The sequence below is a fragment of the Pan troglodytes genome, chromosome 4 (genome assembly GCF_028858775.2).
Source record: "Pan troglodytes isolate AG18354 chromosome 4, NHGRI_mPanTro3-v2.0_pri, whole genome shotgun sequence".
Lineage (NCBI taxonomy): Eukaryota > Metazoa > Chordata > Mammalia > Primates > Hominidae > Pan > Pan troglodytes.
This window is the reverse complement of record NC_072402.2, coordinates 165,420,440-165,444,859: the sequence shown is the minus strand read 5'-3', so window position 1 is coordinate 165,444,859 and position 24,420 is coordinate 165,420,440. Positions and strand designations below refer to the sequence as shown.

Here is a 24,420-nt window from a genome sequence, read left to right as displayed (position 1 = left end):
TTTAGTTTTTAAGTGGCGACTGGACAGAAAAACAAGAAAACAAAACTGCCATAGTAAGCCAGGTAAGGTAGTTTAACTGGATGAAATCTAATGCAATTGGTTTTCTGTGATGTTAACATACAGAAATTATCATTCACCAATGAAAAGGCCCCAATATCCAAAACGATGTTAAATGTTATCATGGTGACCAAAATGTAACTACATTCATTCAATAAAAAATAAAACGACCAGAGTGAGTGAGATGAAATGTTATCAGTTAAATGGCACAAAACTTACACTGACGAGGTTCACACATGCATGAACCACATCTCTAAGTGCTCCCCAAACAACCAGATTGTTATTGACAATCTGTGTGCAAAGCACCGTAGTCATCACTATCATTTGCCTTCAATAAACTTGTCTAGATGAGCTGCCCCATGACAGAGATGTCAATAAAAACTAAACAGAGTATAAAAACTGAGAGCATTAAGAGGTGGATCATGAAAGTTACCTTTTTAAAAAGGAGATTCCATAGTTTTCAACATCAACTGAACAACTTTCTGTTGATTTAACTGTAAAGTAACACTATTTCAGATTTTTGATACCAAAAACAGAGCTGCTGTTTAGGAGATGGGGGGAAGAAAGTGACCATGAGCCGCACCCTCTAGAATCTTCCTCCTTCTTATCTATACATCCCGTCTCCCAAGTTACAGGGAACAGAGGCTGAGAACTTCCAATAACAGCTAACATTTATTGAGAACTTACTCTAAGATAGGCATTGTTGCAAGAGCTTTACATTTATTATCTTACTTAATCATCACAAGAATCTCATGAGAAAGGCAAGGCTAATGTTCCCATTTTGTAGAAGAGGGACACTGAGGCTCAGGGAACTTAAGTAAATCCTCCCAGGTCACACAGTCAGTGGCTTTGTTGGTATATAAATTCAGGCAGTCTAACTTAAGAGCTTGGGATGCCCACCACCACTCTCTACCACTTCATAACCATTATAAGCTCCTGATGGTTGAGATCATTCTGGAAACATCCCAAATAAATAAAATAAAGCTTCTAAGGGCTTTGGAGGCTCCATAGGAAGCCCAAATGTGGCCCTTTCATAGATCGTTAAGTCTTATATGGAGTGTTTGCACATAACAAACGTTTTCCTAATAATCTACATTATTTTTTAAAATTCCAAGGCACTAATGGGGGATGTCACTAAGTTTGGTGGATTTTCAATAGTTTAAAAATAAATCTTACCAACATTCTTAACCTTTCTAGTGGGCTTTCCCATTGCTTGTTTCTATAGCATGTAATCATCACATAAAGAACTATCTACTTATGTGGAAGCAAGAAAGGGAAAACAAAACCAATGGAAAACACAAACATAGGCATGTTTGTTGTTTCATATTGAGGGTTATTTAGCTTGGATAATAAATCATTACAATGAATGTCAACACAGCACAGGGGAACTGGAGTAGTTAGTTGCATATGCTAATGGAAGACGCGCATTACTAATAAGGGAGAGAATGAACAACTCTAGCCACATGCTAGTTATCACTGCAAATCTCAAGACAAGCCACGTTCACACTGAGCATATGACTGCTGTATGACAGTTCAGGCAAATATTCACATGTCAACAGCAATAGCTCCCATACTCCATCCAAGACTACTGAAGAGTTTAAAAATAAAGCTCTCCTTGTCATGCACCAAGACATCAAGCTTAAACACATCTGCCAGTCAAAGGGATTTTGCCAGTCTTTTACCCCCACAAGTGTGGTCTACAGACTTCAAGTATATCAGAGTTCAAAATACAAAGAACTGGAATGTTACCCACAAGTAAGTCCTGCAGCCTCTTCCTTTAAAATGTTTTAAATCCTGAGATTCTCTGCCTCTCTATTGCCACTAAGTGATCATAGTCTTAATAATAAACTACAGCAGTAGCCTCTTCTCTTTTCCCTATTATTCTTTTGCTTCCTTTCTATCTAGCATAAAATATAGTGATTTTCTTTTATTGTGTTGAAGTATATGTAAGATTTATATTTCTAATCATATTTAGGTGTACAATTCAATGGCATTAAGTACATTCACACTGTTGGGCAGCCATCATCACCATTCATCTCCGGAGGTCTTTTGTCTTTTCAAACCAAAACTCCATACCCATTAAACAATAACCCTGCAGTCCATCATTTCTCTAGTACTTGGTAACCACCATTGTATCTTCTATGTCAATGAATCTGACTACTCTAAGATGTCTCATTTAAGTAGAATCATACAATATTTGCCATTTCATGTCTGGTTTTTTCAATTGGCATAATATCGTCAAGGTTCATCCATGTTGTAGTATGTGTCAGAATTCCCTTCCTTTTTAAGATTGAATAATATTTTGTGGTATGTGTATGCCACATTTGTGTATTCTGTCATCTGTTGACCAACACTTGGGTTGCTTCCATCTTTTGGCTATTGTGAATAAAGCTGCTATGAACATGGGTGTACAAATATCTGTCTGAGTCTTTGCTTTTTCATTTTGACAAGTATACATACAAAAGTGGATTTGGATCATATGGTAATTGTACGCTTAATGTTTTGAGGAACCACTACACTTTTTTCCACAGCAATGATATCATTTTATATTCCCACCAGCTATGCTTGAGGGTTCTAGTTTTTTTGTTTTTTGTTTTTTGTTTTTGTTTTTGTTTTTGTTTTTTTGAGATGGAGTCTCATTCTGTCTCCCAGGCTGGAGTGTAGTGGCACGATCTTGGCTCACTGCAACCTTCACCTCCCAGGTTCAACCGATTCTCCTGCCTCAGCCTCCCGAGCAGCTGGAATTACAGGAATGCATCACAACACCCAGTTAATTTTTTTGTATTTTTAGTAGAGATGGGGTTTCACCATGTTGGCCAGGCTGGTCTCGAACTCCTGACCTCAGGTGATCTGCCCGCCTCAGCCTCCCAAAGTGCTGGGATTACAGGCATGAGCCATCATGCCTGGCCAAGCGTTCTACTTTCTCCATATCCTTGTAAACACTTACTTCCTATTTTTAAATTCTTTTGATAATAGCCATTTGAATGGATGTAATAGCCATTTGAATGGATGTAAAAATATACTTTGTAAAGACATAAATTGAACTAAGAAACATCCTTCGAATGGCTTCTAATTGCACTTTTGATAAAATAATAAACTCTGCCATGGCTACAATGCCCTGTGTGATCTGTTATCTGCGGGAGTGTCTTTAATTCCGTATCATCCCACTGTGTCCCCTTGTTTTGTGCTAGATATGCTTAGCTCCATTTAATGCTCTAAATATGTAAAATTTTTCCCCAGCTTAGAATACTCGCACATATTAATTCCTTTGCCATGAAAGCTCTTTCCCTCTCTATTTTCAAGGTGATCTTCGCCTCACCCTCTCTGAGCTTAAATACCACCTGGTCATCAGTTGATCCAGTGGCTCCCCTCATCGTGATTTCTTCTCTCTTCCTGCTCTTTTTCCACATAACACTAACATAAATATTCAGTTATAATATTTTTGCTTGTTCATTTATTTTATTGTCTCTCTCTCTGTGTTTCTAGGGATAAATCCTATGGCAAAAGAGCCCAGATCTTGCCCACTGTTGCAACAGTGTTTGCTTGATCCCCAAAGTCAAACAAAATGCCAGGCACACAGTAGGTCTTCAGTACATATCAATTAAGTTTACAAGCGATTTACAGAAAAATGTAGACCTGTGAAGAGTATATGGTAGCAGGCACCATGATAACATGACAACATCACTCGGTTCTGAGAAACGGTTAGAAAGAATGTGTCCGGTGCATATATTCATCAGCCCTGGCAACAGGCTCTGTGCATCTTCGGCCTGAAAAAACCACACATCTCAATAACAATGGGATCAATTTTGACATTAACACGAATATTACCAAAGCCCAAGAGATACATTTAAATTCACCGAGCTCCGCGGCAGATAATATAAAAGCTCTAACTTGCTCTCTAGAAACAAGAAACTTTCATTTATGGCTTCCCAGCTCGTGCTAATCCTGCCCATTAGGCCAAAATATTGCATTTTACACAGGATGCAAGATCATACAAGAGACTGATGTAATACTTAGGCACAAAACCAGCTGGCAGGTTTAACACTGACATCCCCTTTATTCAGAAGGTACAAATCAAGCCCATGATGCCTTTTTTGACAGATTCCTGCATGTTCCTCATTATGGATAGATGAAAGAAGACAACTGCACCTTCTGGGGCACAACTCTAACCCCCTGCATTTGCATACCCAGTCATTTGTAAACGGAAAGAAACACATCCCTGCATTTGCCCAGAGGTAAATGTTTACTCAGAAAGGTGACTTCTGACATTGACAATAATGTCAGTTTTCCATCTGCATATTTTAAGGTAATGCGTCCTCCCTTTAAGTGCTTTCTGTTCAGCTTCTTGATTTTGCTCTTTCAGTGAGCATAGTGACACCCAGACCTGTAGGTCTCAATTTGAATAACTTTCTGGGAGGAGTGAAAAATGCAATAAGGCTTCTCGCCAGCCCAAGGACAGGCACTCGGGTTGCAGAAAAGTGAGAACTGAGACTGTAGTCCTTTCATCTTCCTTACCCCACCATACTCAGCTTGCTAAGGGCTAAAAGGCTCACCCCAGGCTGGGATGAATCCTTCTCTAAAATGTGGTATATCCCTGGAGATCTCTCTGGAACATTTGCTCAGGTAGCTGAGCAGTTCATCAGCATAGCAATTTGCCCAGTCAGCTCCATCCATCAGAGCACAGGAGTGTGTCTGGCAGAGGGGAGACTCAGGGGAGAGCTCCCCGTGGGCAAGTAGGGAAGGCACATTCATTCAGAGATCATAAATATGCAACTTGGCCCTGATCTTCTCTGCATACGGGTGATAGACTGGAGACAGTAAAGAGTCAATCCTCACCGGCCCACCGTCTCCAAGTGCTCCTGTTCCACCTAAGAATGTGCTCTATTTAGATCTAAAGAGGCAGGTAAAAATTTGCCACATGTAACTCAATGCACTGTCTGAAACACAAAGGCAAGAGTGGGAACTCTCTCTAGCTTCCAGATCACAGAGCTTACAAATCATATTCAATAGAGGTCTCTTTCTTGAGAAGCTACGATTTGCCAGGTGAGATATGACAATAAGACAGGCTTTCTCGCTCCTTGGAGAGCTGACAATCTAGTCAATTTAAATTAAATTGCTAAGTTAATTTAAATAGGATATAAGAAGCACTATGATGGAAAAAACAGATGGTGTTCTCAGAGCAGGGATGAGGAACCTTACTTAACTGTGGGTGGTAGGGGGAAAGGGAGGGTCACTGAAAATTTTTCAGAAGTCAAATTGGACTAGGACATAAAGAATGGATAGCAGCATGTAGCTTAAAATTGGGGTATAAGCAGTGGAGGGAAGACTCAGCAGTCTCCCAAATTTATCCCTAACAATATATTTTTTTTTCTCTTTGTCACAGCTGGAATGTTAAGTTGAGAATTTTTCAGCATCTCCCTGTCTGCCAGATCCTATCTGAGATGCCTACGCTAAGAAGCCAACACAGAGACACGCAATGCACACTATCAGCAGGAGTGGCTTGGAAATTCTGACTTGTATTGATTGAGACACCTTCCCACGAAGAAAGATGGGATTAGTAATAAGTTGCTTGTCAGTTACTCATTGGGTTCTTTGCCAGGCAAGGATGAGAGGGCTAAAGTTGAAAAAATCAAAGAAAGAAAAAGGAAAAAAAAAATGCTCACTGTAAATTAATGCTTGTCAAGCTCAACAAGTTGGAGAGCCGGAGGAAGGCTTAATTAAAGTAAACAGACAATTTAAAGAGAGGGAAGTTCAGCCTACCTAGAAGAAAAATTCTAGGTATTAAAACAAATTCATGAAAAGTTAGAAGCGTGCACTGCCATTTATCATTTATTCAAGGCATAAGTGGTAATGAAGTTAGCAAACTCTCCCCAGATTTGATGTTAGAATGACTTTGGTTCTTAGACAATGCTGGGCAATTGAAGACAATTGAGCTTGTGTCTGTGAACAGCATCTTTTTTTCTTTTCTTTGACTTTTCTATTCCCCGCCCCACCAGAAACATTACACTACTAATAATACAATCTTCATTCGGCAGGCAGTGGCTCAGTATCTCAGCTGGTTGCAGTGCTTGGGGACATTTGACATTTGCTGATTGCTTGGGAGCTTGAGGCTGCCATTTGAAACTCTCAGCATAAAGAATCTAATGTGAAGGAATGAAATGACTTAGACTTGTGAACTGGGAAAAGCCTGTTGGTAAAAGCTCTCTATGGTCCACATAGGTAAGAAATAAAAAGACCACACCAGACAGGATGGAATATGAACCAAGGTATCCCAAGTATTACTTCTTAAAAGATCTTTTAAAGCATTCACTTGCTTTGACCACATTTTTCTCTAAGCAGTGAGCCTTGCACCAGCTGCCTTCAGCAAGAGAGCTGGAATACACTCTTGTGACTTTGAGTGCCAATATTTAATAGTGTGTGCATTAGGGCCACAGTCCCGGTTTCCGGAATTGCTCTACAGGGAGAAGTCAGGTCAAAGAGAAAGTGTGAACTGGGAATTCATAAGCTGGGTAATCAGTGATAATGGAAAAGGAATAAAGGGTGGGAAAAAAAAGTCTGACAGTTCAATTGAATTTTGGTAAAGTATTTCCTGCACATGGCAGATGTTCTGTAGCCCCAAAGACAGCAGCTTTTGGAGCGGAAGGTGTAGAGGACTTGTAGAAATTCTTCTAGCCACAACTGTAGGAGGAATCCTGATTGCCTTGCAACCTCCATGTAAACTTAATGAAGCATTTTTAGCCGGATGTTTTTAAAACTGGGTCAAAGAAAGGGGAAAAACACCCTGCATGCTGATGCTACTTTATAATAGATTGAGTAAGTTGTGGTGGTAAATCTGTAAAAGACTTTGCCTAAGCACAGAAGTGAACTGGCACAGCAAAAGCCTTTCTGATAAGCAGAGATCAATACCAGGAGAATATCTAAAATTGGCTTTTCATGCCTAACCTCACCACTGCCAACTGACAACCAGAGCACTGCAGACTGGAGCACCTGCTTAAATCACCCAGGGTTTCACATGGGCAAAAGAAAGAGACGAAAATAACGAGAGGAAGGGAGGGAAGCATCTCTCTAGAATATGATTGGCCATCACAAATATTATGTGTTCTTTTTGATCCTTAATGTAGTTTAGTCTACCTGATAAAGAAGCTTTGATGCTTTACGCAGCTGAAAAGCAGAAGATTAGACATAAATAAGTTTTCCCACACCTAAGAGTGAAACAAAGGTCTTTGGGGATGTGCAGGAGGGGATCTTTTGTCCTCCTAAGGAGCCAGGTATATTCTTAGCTCACTTGGAGAAAACCTTACAGCTGCGTATCCATGCATGTGCACGTGTGTGTTTATATGCATGTATGCATGAGAGAGAGAGGAGAGAGAAAGAGACTAAAAATTAGTCACTTTGATTTTTCTTCCAAAGAGCTATCTGAGAATCAAGAACTATGTGTTTCTCAGGCTAGCCCCAGGCAGTGCTTCTGCATGTGCTTAATTCTTTCTAGCTGAGGCGCTGGTTCCAATGGCACTCCTAGCTCGTTGGTTGAAGCTTATTGATGATTCAAAGTTGAGGAAACTTTTTCAATCAGCGATATTGCTGGAAGTGGCCCTTCTGGCACTACCTCTGTGCTTCTATCTCTGGCTCAGCAGATACATGATAATTGCTGAATGCGTCTATGGAAGGAGAAATGGCAAGGCCACAAGAGCTCTGTACAGCTGCTCAAAAGCTTGGGGAGTGAAGTGAGAAATTCCAGTTTCCTTGGAGGGCCTGGGGATGAATTCTGTGACTTCTCATTAGGCCTGTGGTCCTCAATCCATGGTCTGCAGAGCCATTTGTGGGTCTGTGTAAGTGCTACTTGATGGTTTTCTTTTTATGCTTTCAACTTAATAATTTAAAACTAAAACAATGACCAGTTAGAAAGCAAAACTTCCCTTTTGATATTTTCCCTTTTGATATTTGGTATTTTGATAGAACATGATTTTAGGATGATTTTTTTTTTTTCTAATAGCAGTCCGTATTTCTCAATGTGGAGAAATATAATATTGGGTCTTTTTTGGAGGGTGAAGAATTTCTTGGAGTGGCCTCTTTGGGACACTTGTTTCCTCGTTTATTCTGCCTACCATGTATCAGACGGGCATTCTGGGTTCATGGGGTAGATCAGTGAATAACACAAACACGTTTCCTGCCCTGGTCGAGCTTATATGTTAATGGGTAGAGGCAAACAGACAATCACATAATCAATAATTACATAGCATGTTAGAAACTCAAAACAAAAAACAAAAGTAAAAGTAAGAAAATAAGCAGGGGAAAGGAAACTGACAGTGAAGATGGTGGATGAGACAGAGGATGATCTTTATTTTTAAACAGCTTGCTCAGAGTAGGATTCATTTTTACAAAAGACAGAAGAGGAAAAGCAGAAAGTTTAGATGGGAGAAGGCATTCACTCACTATCTTAGTCACCCGTAGACCTGGACATTTCCGCCACAGAGACATTTAGTGGGTCACTTGTTGGGCAAGGACATGGACATTGCAGCAGGACATGAACAGAACAGTAAGGCCAGGTGCGGTGGCTCACCCCTGTAATCCCAGCACTTTGGGAGGCCAAGGTGGGCGGATCACCTGAGGTCAGGAGTTCGAGACCAGCCTGACTAACATGGTGACCCGTCTCTACTAAAAATACAAAAATCAGCCAGGCATAGTGGCGGGCGCCTGTAATCCCTGCTCCTCGGGAGGCTGAGGCAGGAGAATCACTTGAACTTGGGAGGCAGAGGTTGCAGTGAGCCGAGATCATGCCATTGCACTCTAGCCTGGGTGGCAGAGTGAGACTCTGTCTCAAAACAACAACAACAACAGTAAGAAGGCAGCTGCTTGTGGAACCTGTTGTTGACACTTACCTATTTACAAGTCCACCTAAATCAAACTGGCTGTCCACTCTAGGGACAATTACCAATGATCAGAATCAGGCCAACAATAAAAATTCTAATAAAGGCAAAAGAGAAAACAAGGAGAAAGGGAACAAGTGGGAGAAGCCTCGATTGCCTGCAATTGGATGTTAGGGCCTAAGTCTAACTCACAGAGGCCACAGAGCACCATGCACTTCCTCCTATGTCCAATGCCTTCCAACAGTGTATTAAATTCTTTCCTTGCCTGACATAAAGTAATAACAGAAAGTGTCACCATCCTGAACAACAAAAGATGGGATGACTTAATTTCTCTTTCTTTCAAAGGCATGTGACAGTGCCCTATTTAATGATAGGAGAGAAGAAACCCGTTCTAGGTAAGAGAAGCCACAATTTATTGCACCCTTGGGAAGACCAGGAGCAAAGCCATTGAGGATAAAATGTACCACGCGGAGTTTTAACCAGTGAAGAGCTGGGCATAGCATTCCACTTGAATAAGTCAGTTCAGAAATTTAGCTCCTCTCTCCAAATACCTACAGTGACTACCCAGAGATGTAGAGCTTAAGTACAGCCACCGCTCTAGTAAGCTCAAGTAAGACCATGCTCAAGTATAATCAATTTCACATTTCTGAATATTTATCAAATATGCAAAAGAAAGAATCAATATCTGAAAAACAGAATCTATGTTTTTTAAAAAATCACACCTTATTTCACACTTCGGAGCTAAAGAAATACTGTCTCCAGGTGGGGTTTGTCAGCACCTTTGTAAACCAGCTCTTGCATAATTATTGTTGTAGGAACATCCAGGCTCATGGCTGTATCTCTCAACAATAGATTGATGGGGCAACAGCTTCCATGGCCTCCTCCCAGGTCAACCAGCCAGAAACTGGACACCTACCCTGCTGGAAGGGGGCTGATTCACAGCCCTCCCAGGTGGATTAGAGCTTCCCGGCACATCCAGGCTTGTCCATCATGATGTTGTCTACATTCCTTTCCCATCTCTCCTCACGTCCCTCTGGTGACTCATACATACCCCCACTTACCTGCGCCTCCCCACTTCCCCTGTAACTCTTCAGTGTTCCTGGGAACTGATGACTTTATCCTCATGAAATTTTATGACAGCGTGCAAGGCTTGAGAAAATCTGAAAATTTTTCCACTTACAAAATCAGAGTCCTGATAAATGTTTCCATGTACAGAACGTGAGTCCTAACAAACAGCCAACACTCATAAAGGCTAACATTTATGGAGCACTTACCATGTGCTGAGCACTTACGAACATTTAACACCCTCATATGTGCTAAGTTCTTTGAAGGAACTGATATGATTTAATCTCCACAATAGCCTTATTGTTATGAAAGAGGATACTGAGACACAGAGAAGTTAAGCAACTTGCTAGTTAAGTAATCTAGTGTCAGAACTGGGATTTGAACCCAAGTAATCTAGTATGTGTCAGAACTGGGATTTGAACCCTAAGCAACTTGCTAGTTAAGTAATCTAGTATGTGTCAGAACTGGGATTTGAACCCAAGATGTTGAGTCTATGTTTTTAACCACTGCATGCTACTGTTATCTACTATCAAAATTGTGTGTTTCTGAAACAATTATTATTTATTCAAAGTATCAAGGTATCCATAGTAAAAGCAGTATGGTGGAAAAGCAAATAGAATAGGGTTAAGGAGACAGAGAACTAGCTGGGCTGTAGTTTTAGCTTTAGCTGTTTCTGTATCAATCAAGGTCCTAACATGAAAGCAGATGACACCCAAACCTGGCAATATGAGAGAGTTTAATAAGGGGACTATTTAAACAGTTGTGGTCAAGGTTTCTGGAAATCAGAAGTTATGGCAGTGTGCATGGCTCGAGAAAATCAGCGAATTTTTTCACTTACAGAACCAGAGTCCTAATAAATGTTTCCATGTACAGAATGTGAGTCCTAACAACCAGCAAGTGCTTATAAAAGCTAACATGCAATGATCTAGAGCTAAAAAAAAGTGGAAGTGATTAGAAGAATCCAGAAAGAGAAGACTGTATGGAGAGGGCTACCTGGGAATGTCTGTCTCAGATACAGAAAAACAGCCTGCTATACAATGACAAGGAGGAAGCTGGTAGGAAGTGCTCCTGCCTCTCTCTCTTCCAAGCTGGTAGGAAGTGCCCCTGCCCCTCTCTCTTCCACCTTCTATCTTCTGATCTTCGATCTCTTCCCACTGAGCCAATCAGCTAGAGGATAGAGCACCCACAGATCCAGTCTATAGGGTCAGCTTCCAAGGCAGAGAGCAAGATATTGATGGAATGAAAGAATGTGAAGGACAAACAGAAAATATGCAGCACAGTCACCATCATGGTAAACTGGGACAAATCTCAGCCTCCCTGGGAACTGATTTCTTGGTCATCATAATGACACTATAGGGACCACATGCAATTTAGACTGCCTTCTAACTCTGACACTGTGAGGTTTTATGAACCTACCCTCCATCAATTTCCTAAGAGATTTTCAGGATTACTTTAAAAAGGAAAGTATAAAAGACAACCCCACAGTGCAAACTCTGGTAGATTCTGCATCACTTTGCACTTGTGTATTGACAGATGCATGAAGGCAAACTGCGGCTGAGGTGGAAGGGCATTTGTCCATGCCACAGGGTAACCAAGGCATACTTGAATGCTCTAAGAAAAAGACTTCAGAATATTAAAATTGTTCCAACAAAGAATTCTTCTAATGTGAAACCCCTTGTTCTCTTTCTGAAGCAAAAGAAAGGGTATATGAGATTAGAGAAATGCAAATCAAAACCACAATGAGATACCATCTCATGCCACTTAGAATGGTGATCATTAAAATGTCAGGAAACACCAGATGCTGGAAAGGATGTGGAGAAACAGGAACGCTTTTACACTGTTGGTGGGAGTGTAAAATAGTTCAACCATTGTGGAAGACAGTGTGGTGATTTCTCAAGGATCTAGAACCAGAAATACTATTTGACCCAGCAATCCCATTAGTGGGTATATACCCAAAGGATTATAAATCATTCTGCTATAAAGACACATGCACACGTATGTTTATTGCAGCACTATTCACAATAGCAAAGACTTGCAACCAACCCAAATGCCCATCGATGATAGACTGGATAAAGAAAATGTGGCACATATACACCATGGAATATTATGCAGTCATAAAAAAGAATGAGTTCATGTCCCTTGCAGGGACATGGATGTAGCTGGAAACCATCATTCTCAGCAAACTAACACAGGAACAGAAAACCAAACACTGCATGTTCTCACTCATAAGTGGGAGTCGAACAATGAGAACATATGGACACAGGGAGGGGAACACCACATAGTGGGGCCTGTTGGGGGGTGGGAGGCAAGGGGAGGGATAGCATTAGGAGAAATACCTAATGTAGCTGATGAGTTGATGGATGCAGCAAACCACCATGGCACATGTATACCTATGTAACAAACCTGCACGTTCTGCACATGCACCCCAGAACTTAAAGGATAATTTAAAAATATAAAAATAATAAAAAAAAGTATAATATAAAATTAAAAAGTATAATAAAAAAAGAAAAAAGAAAGAAAAGATATATGAGAAAGTACTGCCAAGCATATTTGGAAAACCCAAAAAGAGATGTCTCACATGATTTCATGGGGGGTCTATGTCAGGGCAATTTAAAACCCACCCTGTGTTCTCTCAAAGAACCAGTGGCCAAGTGCAACTGGTCACTGAATGCAGATGTTTGGCAATATGGCCTTGGTTGGAAGAAAGCTGGGGGTGGGAGTGGGAGGGGTGACCTTTTCTCCCTGGATCATGTGGGGCTTATCTAAGTTGTCCTACAATGTGTTCCTAGGTGCTTGGTGAGCTGCTCCTAGTTCTCAAGGTTTCTCATTGGCAGACTCTTGAGAGAACACTATGTTTGTTGAAATAGAAGACACAGAGTCTCCATGAGGGCATCTGTCCTCCCTAGCTTCTGGGGATACATGTCCTTGTTCCCAACTTCTGAGATAATTGAAGTGTGGGGTTTCAAAGGATGAGGGGATTTCCTCCTGGAGCCTCATATCTCTTCTACTCAGATTGAGGTAAATGAAATTGCACCAATGTGGAACCATCACTTTGTTTTCTCTGGACTCATGAGAGGTATTATAAACCCTATCAGGTTTACTGATGATTTTCTCCTTAAATGAGGAGAAACCCACAGCATCTCAGGAACCCATGTTCCTAAACCAAGTGAGCAACAGAAGTGTGTGTATGAGCTTGTGTTGTGGGGTTGAGTTGTGGAAAAGAGAGGTGGGGCATGCTGAAATTAAACTCATTCTGCATCACAGCTGTGCCTAGTGTGGCTTAAGGAAGCAAAAAGGAAGTGGGATTACATATATATATATATATATATATATATCATACAACATGGAAACAGCAACTTAGGTTTGTTTGGTTGTGTCTATACTACCCACAGTTCATATACATAAGAAAACAAAGCTTGAGAATTGAAGTGGGTTGAAATACCAACATGTCCAGTTCTAACGGTGTGGCCCTGGATGAGTCTTTTGCCTTGAGTTTCCCTGTTTAAAAAATGGAGCTAATAACAACTGGAATACCTGCCACACAGGGCTGATGTCCTAATAAAATGAGAGCAACTCAATAATACAGTGAAGATACTTTGTAAAACATACGTTGCCCTAGAAAAGTGAGGGGTTATTACTACTCCATTTATACTGACGAGACAGCAGCACCCTCTTTGAAGGCAAATGGTACACCTGAAGATTTGTCAACAAACCCAGCCACCTGCAGCAGAAGACACCAGGAGTTTCACAAAAACCTGTTCAGCATGCTAAATATCACATACAAGCAGCAAGACTAATCCATGTTTTGAAGAAAATTCAGCTAACAGAATGGATCATTTCCCCTGTCTTCCTTTTGCCTATTTTAAAAATGTCTTAACACCAAGCTACAATAAAGGGTAAAGCCAATCCCACGTTTTCATTAGTACACAGAGAGCTACCGCAAATAGGTCTCTGGAGGGTGAAAAAAATGTGACAGATGCAGACAGAGTCACTTGAAAGAGTATTTCAGCAATAGACACAGGATGCTTGACTTAACAGATGTTTACAGTTAATAAATTCCATTTTATATTTATATCTATTTTCACATAATTTTTTTTTTCTGGTGAAATACCTGGCAGATATTATGAAGGTAGCAAAAAAAATTCAGATCAACAACCTGATAGGAATTAGAAATTAGACTCAGTGAGAAGAATTCACAACTACTGTAAGACAACCGCGGTGCGAAATCAAATAGTTTCACCGTCAAGTCTCCCATCTCTCCTTTGGTACCCGCTGAAGGGTTAAAGTAAATACTCCAACTACCCTGTCAGTGAGGACAGGTGCTTGCAAAACCCCATCTGCATGCACATCCATCATCCTTACCCAGAGACTCCATCACAACCTTCCCATGGAGAAAACTCACAGACTGAGGTGAGGTACTGCCGGGTCTCCATAAGAGATGATCCGGCTTGCATTCAATTGTGCCAGCAACGCTAATGATCAGGAGAGGTGGGCTCACCATCAGCGTAAGCTGGGAGTGGGCCGCTCTTCGTTTTGTGTTTCCCTCTAACTACAGAAAAATCACCAGCAGTCCCAGTCTGACACAGCTGAGGCCTTCTCCAGCTGGGAAGGAAAAACATAATAGGCAATATCTGCTCTCTCCCTCCTCCCTTTCTGCTCCCTTCCCTGTAGACAGCCTCAGCATGAGGTTCCTGAGGAATTAGTTGGGGAGGACGCCTCCCCCGCTGACAGCCAAATGCCAACCGCAAGTCCTGCCCATGTAATGTCTCTGACATTTCTGCATCTTTCTGGGTTAACGTTGTTTGACACAGACTTTTTTTTTTTTTTTGAAATATCTCTTAAAAAGGTTTGTTCATGTGCATGTGTGTACATGTGTGTGCAGGAATGCACAATTTCTGTTGTTTTCTGACATCATTGTGTATACTTAATTTTTTTTTTAAATTATTCTCTTAGTTGCTGACACATCTCTGCTCTGGCATTTCCACTTAGGCAGAAGTAATTGGTTTCAGAAGGCTGAAAACCCTTATTTGAAACCATGTGCGCATTCCTGTTGACGGATGCTATAGAATGTTCAAATATCATCTTCCCTCAAGTAAAACAAGCGTTAAAATCCAGAAGGACGAGATGTGATTGACAGCACAGCATAGTTACATTTTAACTACCTGTTGTGAAATTATTTTAAAGCACCTGTATGTGAAATGGGGTCAGTTCTTCTTCCTGGTCGGTTTCCTTTAGATAGATCTGCTCAAGTTTGAAAGGGATTATTTCTCCTTTCCTGTACTGGAAAGCACTTTACCTCTTTTGTTGTGTTTCCTAACGTGCAAAGGGCCAATAAAGCAGAGATCTCTCTCCAACACTCACACAAGGTGCAGTCTCTTATAGGGAAACAACTATCCATCATGTCTGGAAGGAAAGTATAGTTGCAGTCTGCATATCCCAAAAGTAGGGCTTTTGGGTATTTTTGTAATTTTCTTTTTTTTAAGGGAATGTCATAGTGTAGCTGCTGAAGTGGATATTATCAATATGGCAGACAAAGTAAATTCTACCAAGAAACAATGCATCCCAACTCCATATACTGTGAGGAAGGAAACAGGATGACTATGCATGGTTACAGCAGAATGACTGACGGAGCATAATGGCTCATTACCAAAGACTCTGGCACACCTGCAGGAAGGCACCTCTGCCTGTATTAGGTACTACCACAGAATCTGTCTGTTACGCACCATGGAATACACCATGATCAGTGAGCTCTTCAAAGACCATTCTGGAAACCCGGGGCGGAAATACTATCCACCTATGTGAGGGCCACCTGAAGGCAACATGTCAGCATATTTAAGCCTCCCAAATTGACAATAGGACATTCATGAGTTCAAATCCCTGCTTTGTCACCTACTAACTGTGTGATTTTAGGCAAGTGGCTTACCCACACTGTGCCTCAGTTTCTTCATCTGTAATATGGAAATAATAACAGAAGCAACATCAACAGGTTATCATGAAGATTGCATTAATATATGTAAAAACACAAGTCACTGCTTTTCACAATCAATATTACCAACATCCAGTCTCTTCCTAATTACTCTTTGCACAAGGGAAATTAGATCCCATCCTATTCTTGGCTACATATTGTTGTCAGAAATTTCTCCTCCACACTGAGCCCAAATTAAGCTCCTGGCAATTTCAATCGATTTACCCCAGGTCTATTAGGAAATACAGAGCCAGGATAGTCTCATTTCTTTTCCTCTGACAGTTCTCCACAATATTTGAGACAGCTGTAATGTATCCCTAAATCTCCTTCAGACCAACCCTTCCAAGTTTTTAGCAACTTTTCCGTATATAGCAGTCTTCCTGGGTTTTTCTTCATCCTTATCATTTTTCTTTGGATGCATTCAGATTTGTCAACATCCTTAAATTGCATAATCTCAAATGAAACATAATTTTCTGGGTGTGGTCTAAGAATGCAAACTCCTAGGAAACCATTATCTTTCTAAGTCCAGATATGCCATTTCTTTAATTGTAGAAACCACGGGGTACAGTCAAAATTCTTGTTCAAATAGCCAACCATCCCCTTGGCTAAAAAATGTGTTTCTAGATACTTAGAGGAATTAAGGTGTTCTCTCTACTTTTCTGGCATCAGTATGAAGGACACATTCAAGTACTCTCTTGTGTATAGACCCATATAACTAAATCCTTGCAATGCTAGGCTAAACCTGTAAAATCAGTTCACAGCTCTCCTGGATGGAAATCTATATCTGAAACTGAGTTTGAAGAACATCTGGGGGATCAGTCAGCCTAACCACTTTATTTTTCCAAAGAAACTCAGAGAGCTTAGGTGACTTAGCCACGCTCACGTATAGGTGGAGCTGAGAGTTCAGCCAATGTGAATGAAATCATGGGCTAGAATATTCCCAATGACTCCCAACATGACCACCTGAACATTTTTCTTGCTCACGGTTTCAGTATAACCTAGCCTACTTCTTTTCAGCAGAGATCCATCAGTAAAGCTTGGTAGGTTTTCCATCACAGCTAACTAGTGCACTTTGTTGGCTCTGTAGTCTCACTGAAATAGAACCCTATGTGGGTGTGGTCACTGGTAGATGGTAAGCAGGGTGCTCACACAGGTGTTTCAAGAAGGGGTTCCAATAGGCCAGGTGCGGTGGCTTACACAAGTAATCCCAGCACTTTAGAAGGCCAAGGTGGGTAGATCACCTGAGGTCAGGAGTTTGAGACCAGCATGGCCAACATGGCGAAACCCCATCTCTACTTAAAATACAAAAAAAAAAAAAAAAAAAATTAGCTGGGCATGGTGGCAGGCACCTGAAATCCCAGCTACTCAGGAGGCTGAGGCAGGAGAATTGCTTGAACCCAGGAGGTGGAGGTTGCAGTGAGCTGAGATTGCACCACTGTACTCCAGCCTGGGTGACAGAGTAAGACTCCGTCTCGAAAAAAAAAGAAGGAAAGAAGGGGCCCCAAGAGCTGCATGAGAACTTTGTGTAAGTCCTTCTAAAAGCAATTCATTCTGAATTTCTTAGGATGAAAGCATCATACCCATATTTATTTGCACAGTCGTGTGCACGCATGTGTGTGTGTGTGTGTGTGTGTGTTATTTTCACAGAAACTATGCGTCCTCAGGAAGACAGACTTGTCTCTAAACTCTTACTGGTTTTATGGACTGACAGATGACCTGGAAGAGAAATAGAGGAATTCACTTACTCCAGTCTGAAAGGGAATTACATATATAACCATAAAACCTGCTTTCTTCTTGCCTGACAAAGATAATGTGAACTGAAACAGAAAATGTATGTGTATGTGAAGCTTAAATAAAACAAAACAGTGGGAAAGCTACTTTTAAAGCAATTTCTTAATCTGGAAACGGTTGTATCTAAAAATCTAAATAACAACAAACAAGCCCAAAACAAAACAAAACAAACCCCAGGCCACTACATTCCTTGGATCCTGTTTGTCATCTAAGAAGCTATTTCCCTGATTTTCTCTGCAAAAAGTGACCTCTCTCTTTCTCACTTTATCTTGCTTAATTCTCATGGCACTATCACATGCGACACTGTAATAATTCTGTGTACACATGTCCACTCCCTTACTAGATTGTAAACTCCCAAAAGACAAGGATAAATTATCATGCTATCCTCTGCCATCATGCCATCTTGCAGTGTGACAACCTCCTATCGGTCCTCTCAATATCACTCTTACTGTCTTTATAATCCTTTATTCACATGGCAGGCAAAATGATCTTTTAAAAACAAATCTGGTCATTACACTCCCTTCTTAAACATCTGTCACTGGCTTCCTGTTTTGTTAAGGCAGAGTCCATAGGGTTCTTACCTCTTTAAGAACCTCTTTAAGGTGATCCATGAAACCTTGTAAGGTCTGGTCCTTGCCCAGTTCCTACCATCTATTTCCCTCCTCTCCCCTGCTTCCTCTCTCCACCCTGGCAACCCTGGCCTTTCAACTCCTGGAATACATCATTTTTCCTCCCAGTTCACATACACTCCTCTCCCTCCCTGTGGCTACCTTCTACTAATCAGTTTACTTCTTTAAGGAAGCCTTTCCTGATATCATATGCAAGTCAGGTCCTCCTGATGTTACATGCTGTGGTTCTATTCTATAAATTTTCTTCAAGACTTTCCCAAAGCACATTTCCTGATACACTGGTGGAATATGATATAGTGGCACCAGAAAAATGTTAAGCTCTAGGTTTTCAGAAACCTTCTAAACAGCCACGTTATGCTATAAAATAACAGTCCTGACATACTTCTGGAGGTTGGGGGAGAAACCACTGTAATGCTGAATCAGCTACCCACATCATTTTTATTAAAAAAAGAAAACCCCAGGCTGGAATGTGTATATCAATGGCAGACTGGTTCCTTTGGTTAATGAGTTTAATATTCAAAAAGGCTCCCAGAGGTCTAGAGTGAGGATCAAAGTGTAGGTGTACCACTACCGTGTGTTCTAGGAGCCCCTTGGCCATCCTTGATTAACTGCCCCTATGGTATACCAATCACCCCAGCAGAAAATGCCAGGTCACCACTGATGCATCCCATCTGGACTCATCCCCTTTATAACATGGCTCACAACTCCAGAAAATGCTCAGGTCAAAAGGAGAGGACCACTACAGGATGACAAGGACAATGCCTTTGTCAAGAATTACTCAGGACATCAAGAGTCAAGGAGAAACATGCAAACTCTGAGAATCAGATTCCCTACCCTGTCAACGCCCGCCAAACACCTGCTGCTCTCTCTGTAACAGGCCTATATGGACAACAGCTGCAACCCGTAACAGCGTAGGGCAAGGGAAGGGTAATGGGGAAATTCTATTCATTGAGCACCTACTGTGTGCCAGCTCCTCTACTGTGGGCTTTACACTCAGTTCATCGTTTAATCCAAAGCGTCGTTTGGCTCATTCTTTCCCTCTTTAGAATCCTCGAGGTGGGCCATTAACATTCCCCCCAGATAATGAACCATTCCTGCAGTTCACCCCGGTATGCCTTCTCACCTTGAAAAAAATCATCTCCATTGCTTTTGACAAAGTCTAATACACCTGGTCAAAGCAAAGGGAGAGGATGATGGTGAAGACGATTTTATCAGAATAGGCAATGTAGCCAGAGATTGAACCAGTTCCAGATCCCAAGTTTCTCCCCAATTCTTCTCCCTCAGAAAAAGGCAGATCTCTTTACTGATAAACTATACATGGTTTATAAGATTTAGGATGAAAAGCAAAGACACTCATTGAAAAATATAGGTTTCAAATGCCAGTGCACAGTCATTGACTGATTTAACTTTGCCTCCCCTTCTTCTCATGCTGATCTCAAAGATGTGGGTCCCAGGAATCAGTCTTGAATGTGCAAAACTACTCAGCCCATTATAAATATTGCTCTCTTCCCATTGATTTTTTTTTTTTTTTTTTGAGATGGGGTTTAGCTCTTTCACCCAGGCTGGAGTGCAGTGGCATGATCTTGGCTCACTGCAACCTCTGCCTTCCGGTTTCAAGCGATTCTCCTGCCTCAGCCTCCTGAGTAGCTGGGATTATAGGCGCCCACCACCACACCCAGCTGATTTTTGTATTTTTAGTAGAGGCAGGGTTTCATCAAGTTGGCCAGGCTGGTCTTGAACTCCTGACCTCATGATCTGCCTGCCTCGGCCTCCCAAAGTGCTGAAATTACAGGCATGAGCCACCGTTCCCAGCTTCCTTGAATTTTTATTCCCTTATGTTCATCTTATTGTGGATATATGAACATCTTTTATTTTTTTCTTAATTACTGAAGTGTCAGTCTTTAAAAGGCAGGAATAATGTCTTATTTATCTCTCTGTTCATATCAGTTCTTAGTATAATGCCTTGTATAGTCTTTGTCTCAAATAACACTTTTTTATTGTTTTTGTTTTTCCTCGGTTTCTCTATCATTATGGTAAAAGTGATAATTATTCCAAGAAATATGTAATGAAACCAGTATTATGTCTAATTTCTTTTTTAAAAAAATGAAGATACAAATACAAAAATAGGCTGGACATGGTGGCTTACACCTGTAATCCTAGCACTTTGGGAGGCTGAGGGGAGAGAATGGCTTGAGACCAAGGATTTGAGACCAGCCTAGGCCAATATAGCAAAACTCTACCAATATGATTTGGCTGTGTCCCCACCCAAATCTCATCTTGAATTGTAATCCCCATAGTCTTCATGTGTTGAGGGATGGATCCGGTGGGAGGTGATTGAATCCTGGGGGTGGTTTCCGCCACGCTGTTCTCATGATAGTGAGTGAGTTCTCACAAGATCTGATGGTTTTAAGTGTTTGGCATTTCCCCTACTTGCACTTCTCTCCCCTGCCACCATATAAGACATGCCTGCTCCACCTTCTGTCATGATTGTAAGTTTCCTGCGACCTCCCAGCCATGTGGAACTATGAGTCAATTAAACCTCCTTTGTTTATAAATTACCCAGTCTTGGGTAGTATCTTAATAGCAATGTGAAAATGGATTAATACACACACAAAAAAAGAGCCAGGAGTGGTGGCATGTGCCTGTAGTCCCATGTAGTTCCAACTACTGAAGAGGCTGAGGTGAGAGGATTCCTTGAGCCAAGGAGGTAGAGGCTGCAGCCAGCTATGATTACACTACTACGCTCCAGCCTAGGTGATAGAACAAGATCCTGTCTCTTAAAAAAATTGTCCTCTAAAAAAAATCATTCTTATTTTAATGAAAAACCAGTAGCTTATACAGATAGAAAGTTTTTGCACATTGACACCTTTAATATGGGTCAATGAAACTTGGTGCATTTATAAAAACTTTTCAATCCATACCACAAAATAATTTGACCAAAATGTAGGGTGGAAGCAATTGTATATGCTCTTCTTACCAAAAAAGAGAAATAAAGACAAATAGGAGACTGACAGATGGAAAATATTTCTGTTAATGACTACAGGCAATTGAAAGGAAAAAGGGTAACTAATTCTTCAGTAGAAAGTGGTACAGGAAAGTACATTTTCAAAAAGCAGATTTGATAGGATGTGGAGATTATGAAAGGTAAAACTAGACTTTTATTCTAGAGATCTTTCAGGAAAAACGATCACATACCTAAAGGTTTCTGACAACTGGAAAGTAACAGAAATTAACCAGAGAAGCTTCATAAGGAACTGTGCAAAGAATTGAGAAAATAGAGAGAGAGGGACTTGAAATAAAATTCAGTGTGTTACTTAAGGTAATAAAAACAGAGATAAGAACAGGAAGATACACTTATTTATTCAAATAAATGTCAGAACTAAGATTACCTGTTGTGTCCTAATTCATGAAATAATTGGAAAAATAGTCATAGGATACTGTTGACAATGAAGACCAAATTTATGGCAAGTAACAGAAAAAGCAAATTCAGTCCTTAGTCCCTTCAAACGAAAGGGATGGCATTTTCTTCCCCACAAAGAGAAGACATCCCCATATCCCCATGATCAAATGACTCAGAAAAGTTTCGATCAATGTTACCGAAATGTGGCAAAAGTATTCACATTTGAGCTGAGTATCAGCGTGAGGTATTACAACCCAGAGGCATATCTTTGAGAAAGTTGTAAGGGAACATAAATAGATTCTTAGAATAGAAATGGCTCTTTCAGCATAGGTTAATGGAAGATATGTTATCACAAACTTGGGCAGGGAAATGGAGAATTGATATATGAGGTTACCCAGCCTTGATAGAGAAATTGCCAATCTTTATGGAAGATTTGCAGAATATTTTAAGAAGACCCAGAAGGAAGGCTTTCCATTTATAAACATGTCTATTTCTCTTCATCTCTCCTGCCAGCCTCCTACTCTAAGTCACCAGGATATATCACTTTCCCACTGGGAATTCTTCCTCCCCACATTGGCTTGAAAGGTTCTTTATTCTTGTTTTGCTCTGGGTTTTTCGTTGTGTTTTAATGCAAAGCTAAATATCAGCTCATCACCTTCTGCTCCTGACACATGTGTAAATGCAAATGTTCCCTTGACATACTCTATTTCTTCATAGCACTTCTCACAATTTTAATAACTAATCTCTTTATTTAATATACATCTTCTCCATGAAACTGTAAGCTTCAGAAGGGCAGGGAACACCATTTTGCACTATGCTAATACGTTGCACTATGTCTGCAACTAGGTGTTTAATAAAGACTTGTGAGATGTATAAATGAAACAAAATGTCTATAAGCTTCCAGGGAGATTTTATGTGTGTATGCACACACACACGCACACACACATAGACGCACACACACACATATCTGCAGATTATCCAGCTGCCTTAAATAATAACATTTCCAAAATGTTTCCACTGAATATCTTCTGAGTAGCTCACTAATTGTGTAGAGTCCAGCTCTCTTTCTCTCTCTCTCTCTCTCTCTCTCTCTCTGTTGGTAATTTAGCTCTACAGTGCCCACATAACTGAAAAAGGGAAAAAGGTAGATGACACACAAGTCGTGAGTGGCTTAAGTCTTGGCACAGGTTCTTAAATAATTGAAGCTCTCATTACATGTGCAGTTGGTTCTACGTAATTCAGACATGTGTGTATGAGGCTGGTCATCCCATTATGCTGACCTCAAGGGGCCATGGCTGTTTGTCATTCATCTTTTGTTTCCTCACTGTACCCAACTTGGTTCTAGGCATAAAGCAGATAATTGATACATTTGCATTGATCTATGTATCCATGTCAAAATTGGGTTTGAAGTGACCATTGAGGCTGCTGTAATTTTGAAGAGAATATTTGTACATGAAGTCCTAGGGTGGATTTGCAAACCTCCAATCCATTTAAGGTGGCGACACACCCTAGTATGGCTGTAGGGTGAGCCATTGGGTTTCGTGTGCAAGCTTCGTGGAAATGCAAGGAGCTTTTTTTGTTAGGGAGTAATAGAGACTGCTTGGCATAGTCCGAAGTGTATGGGGTTGAATTTTGGCTCTGGAAACATTGTTTCAAGTGAGTTGCTTCTTTATAAGCTTTGGTTTCTTGGTTAAAATTCCTATCTCCGCAGTTTTTGCAAAGGTTGGAAATAATATGTTTAAAGTGATTAGCATAGTTAGGGGCACAGGGGCATGTAAGAAGTAGCATTTAAGAAGCTTATTAGAGCATACATCCATAGAAGGAAATGCATGTGAATGTCCATGGCATCATAAGAGCCCCAAACTGGAAACAATCCAAATGTCCATCAACTGCTGGATAAAGAAAACGTGGTAAACCTGTATCAGCAGAATACTATTCAGCAATAAAAAGAATGAACTACTGATACATGCTATGCATAGATGAACCTACAAACCATCATGTAATACATTATATAAGCCCATTGATAAGCAATGCCCAGAAACCTCACTTTTATAGAGACAAGAAAAGTAGATCAGTATTGGCTAGGACTGGGGGTAGAGTAGATTAACAGCAAATGGCCAGTAGGGAATTTTTGGATGATGAAAATATTCTAAAAGTGGAGGATGTTGTTGGTTGTTCAACTCCATAAATTTGCTGAAAATTGTGGAAAGCTAAAAATAGCTTCTAATGGGTGGATTTTATGGTATGTGAATTATACTTCAAAAAGCTATCTTTTAAAAAGTGTGTGAGAATACCGAGGGGAACTTCAGCAGTAAGAAATCTCCCTACATTTCATATTGAGAACAGTGTCTCAAGGCTTACGATGGAGCTCCACACCATAGCCAGCATGGAGACACTGGCTTCTTTGGGCAGGGATGGCAGAGCCAACATTCTCTGAGGCTCTTGGGAAATACATTGCTGTCTTCGCAGCGCTTGCAACAAGCCAGAATTATAGAGGATGGTTGGAGCAGCCAATGTCCACAGAAATGCGGGCCTGGACAACACTGCCTCCATCAGGGGTAGCCACCTGGACTATTTTTAAATAAGAAATTTTGGTACTTCACATTCCTGCGTTTTAGCCCTACTTTCCAATTCCATCTCATTGTA

At 40.7% G+C, this 24,420-nt stretch overlaps 1 protein-coding gene across 17 annotated transcripts in view; it reads right to left on the bottom strand.

The window, feature by feature from the left end:
• The window catches only part of TENM2 (teneurin transmembrane protein 2), a 3,953,434-nt gene that overhangs the window by 491,564 nt on the left and 3,437,450 nt on the right, over positions 1-24,420 (bottom strand). Inside the window, exon 1 of one of the 17 annotated variants that reach the window (XM_063810851.1) lies at positions 14,488-17,229. The exons of the other annotated variants lie outside the window; for them this stretch is intronic. Coding sequence (XP_063666921.1) covers positions 14,488-14,764 — 277 coding nt within the window. The 5' untranslated portion in view covers positions 14,765-17,229. Of the gene's footprint in view, positions 1-14,487; positions 17,230-24,420 lie in introns of those variants that run through there. 17 annotated transcript variants of the gene reach the window in all.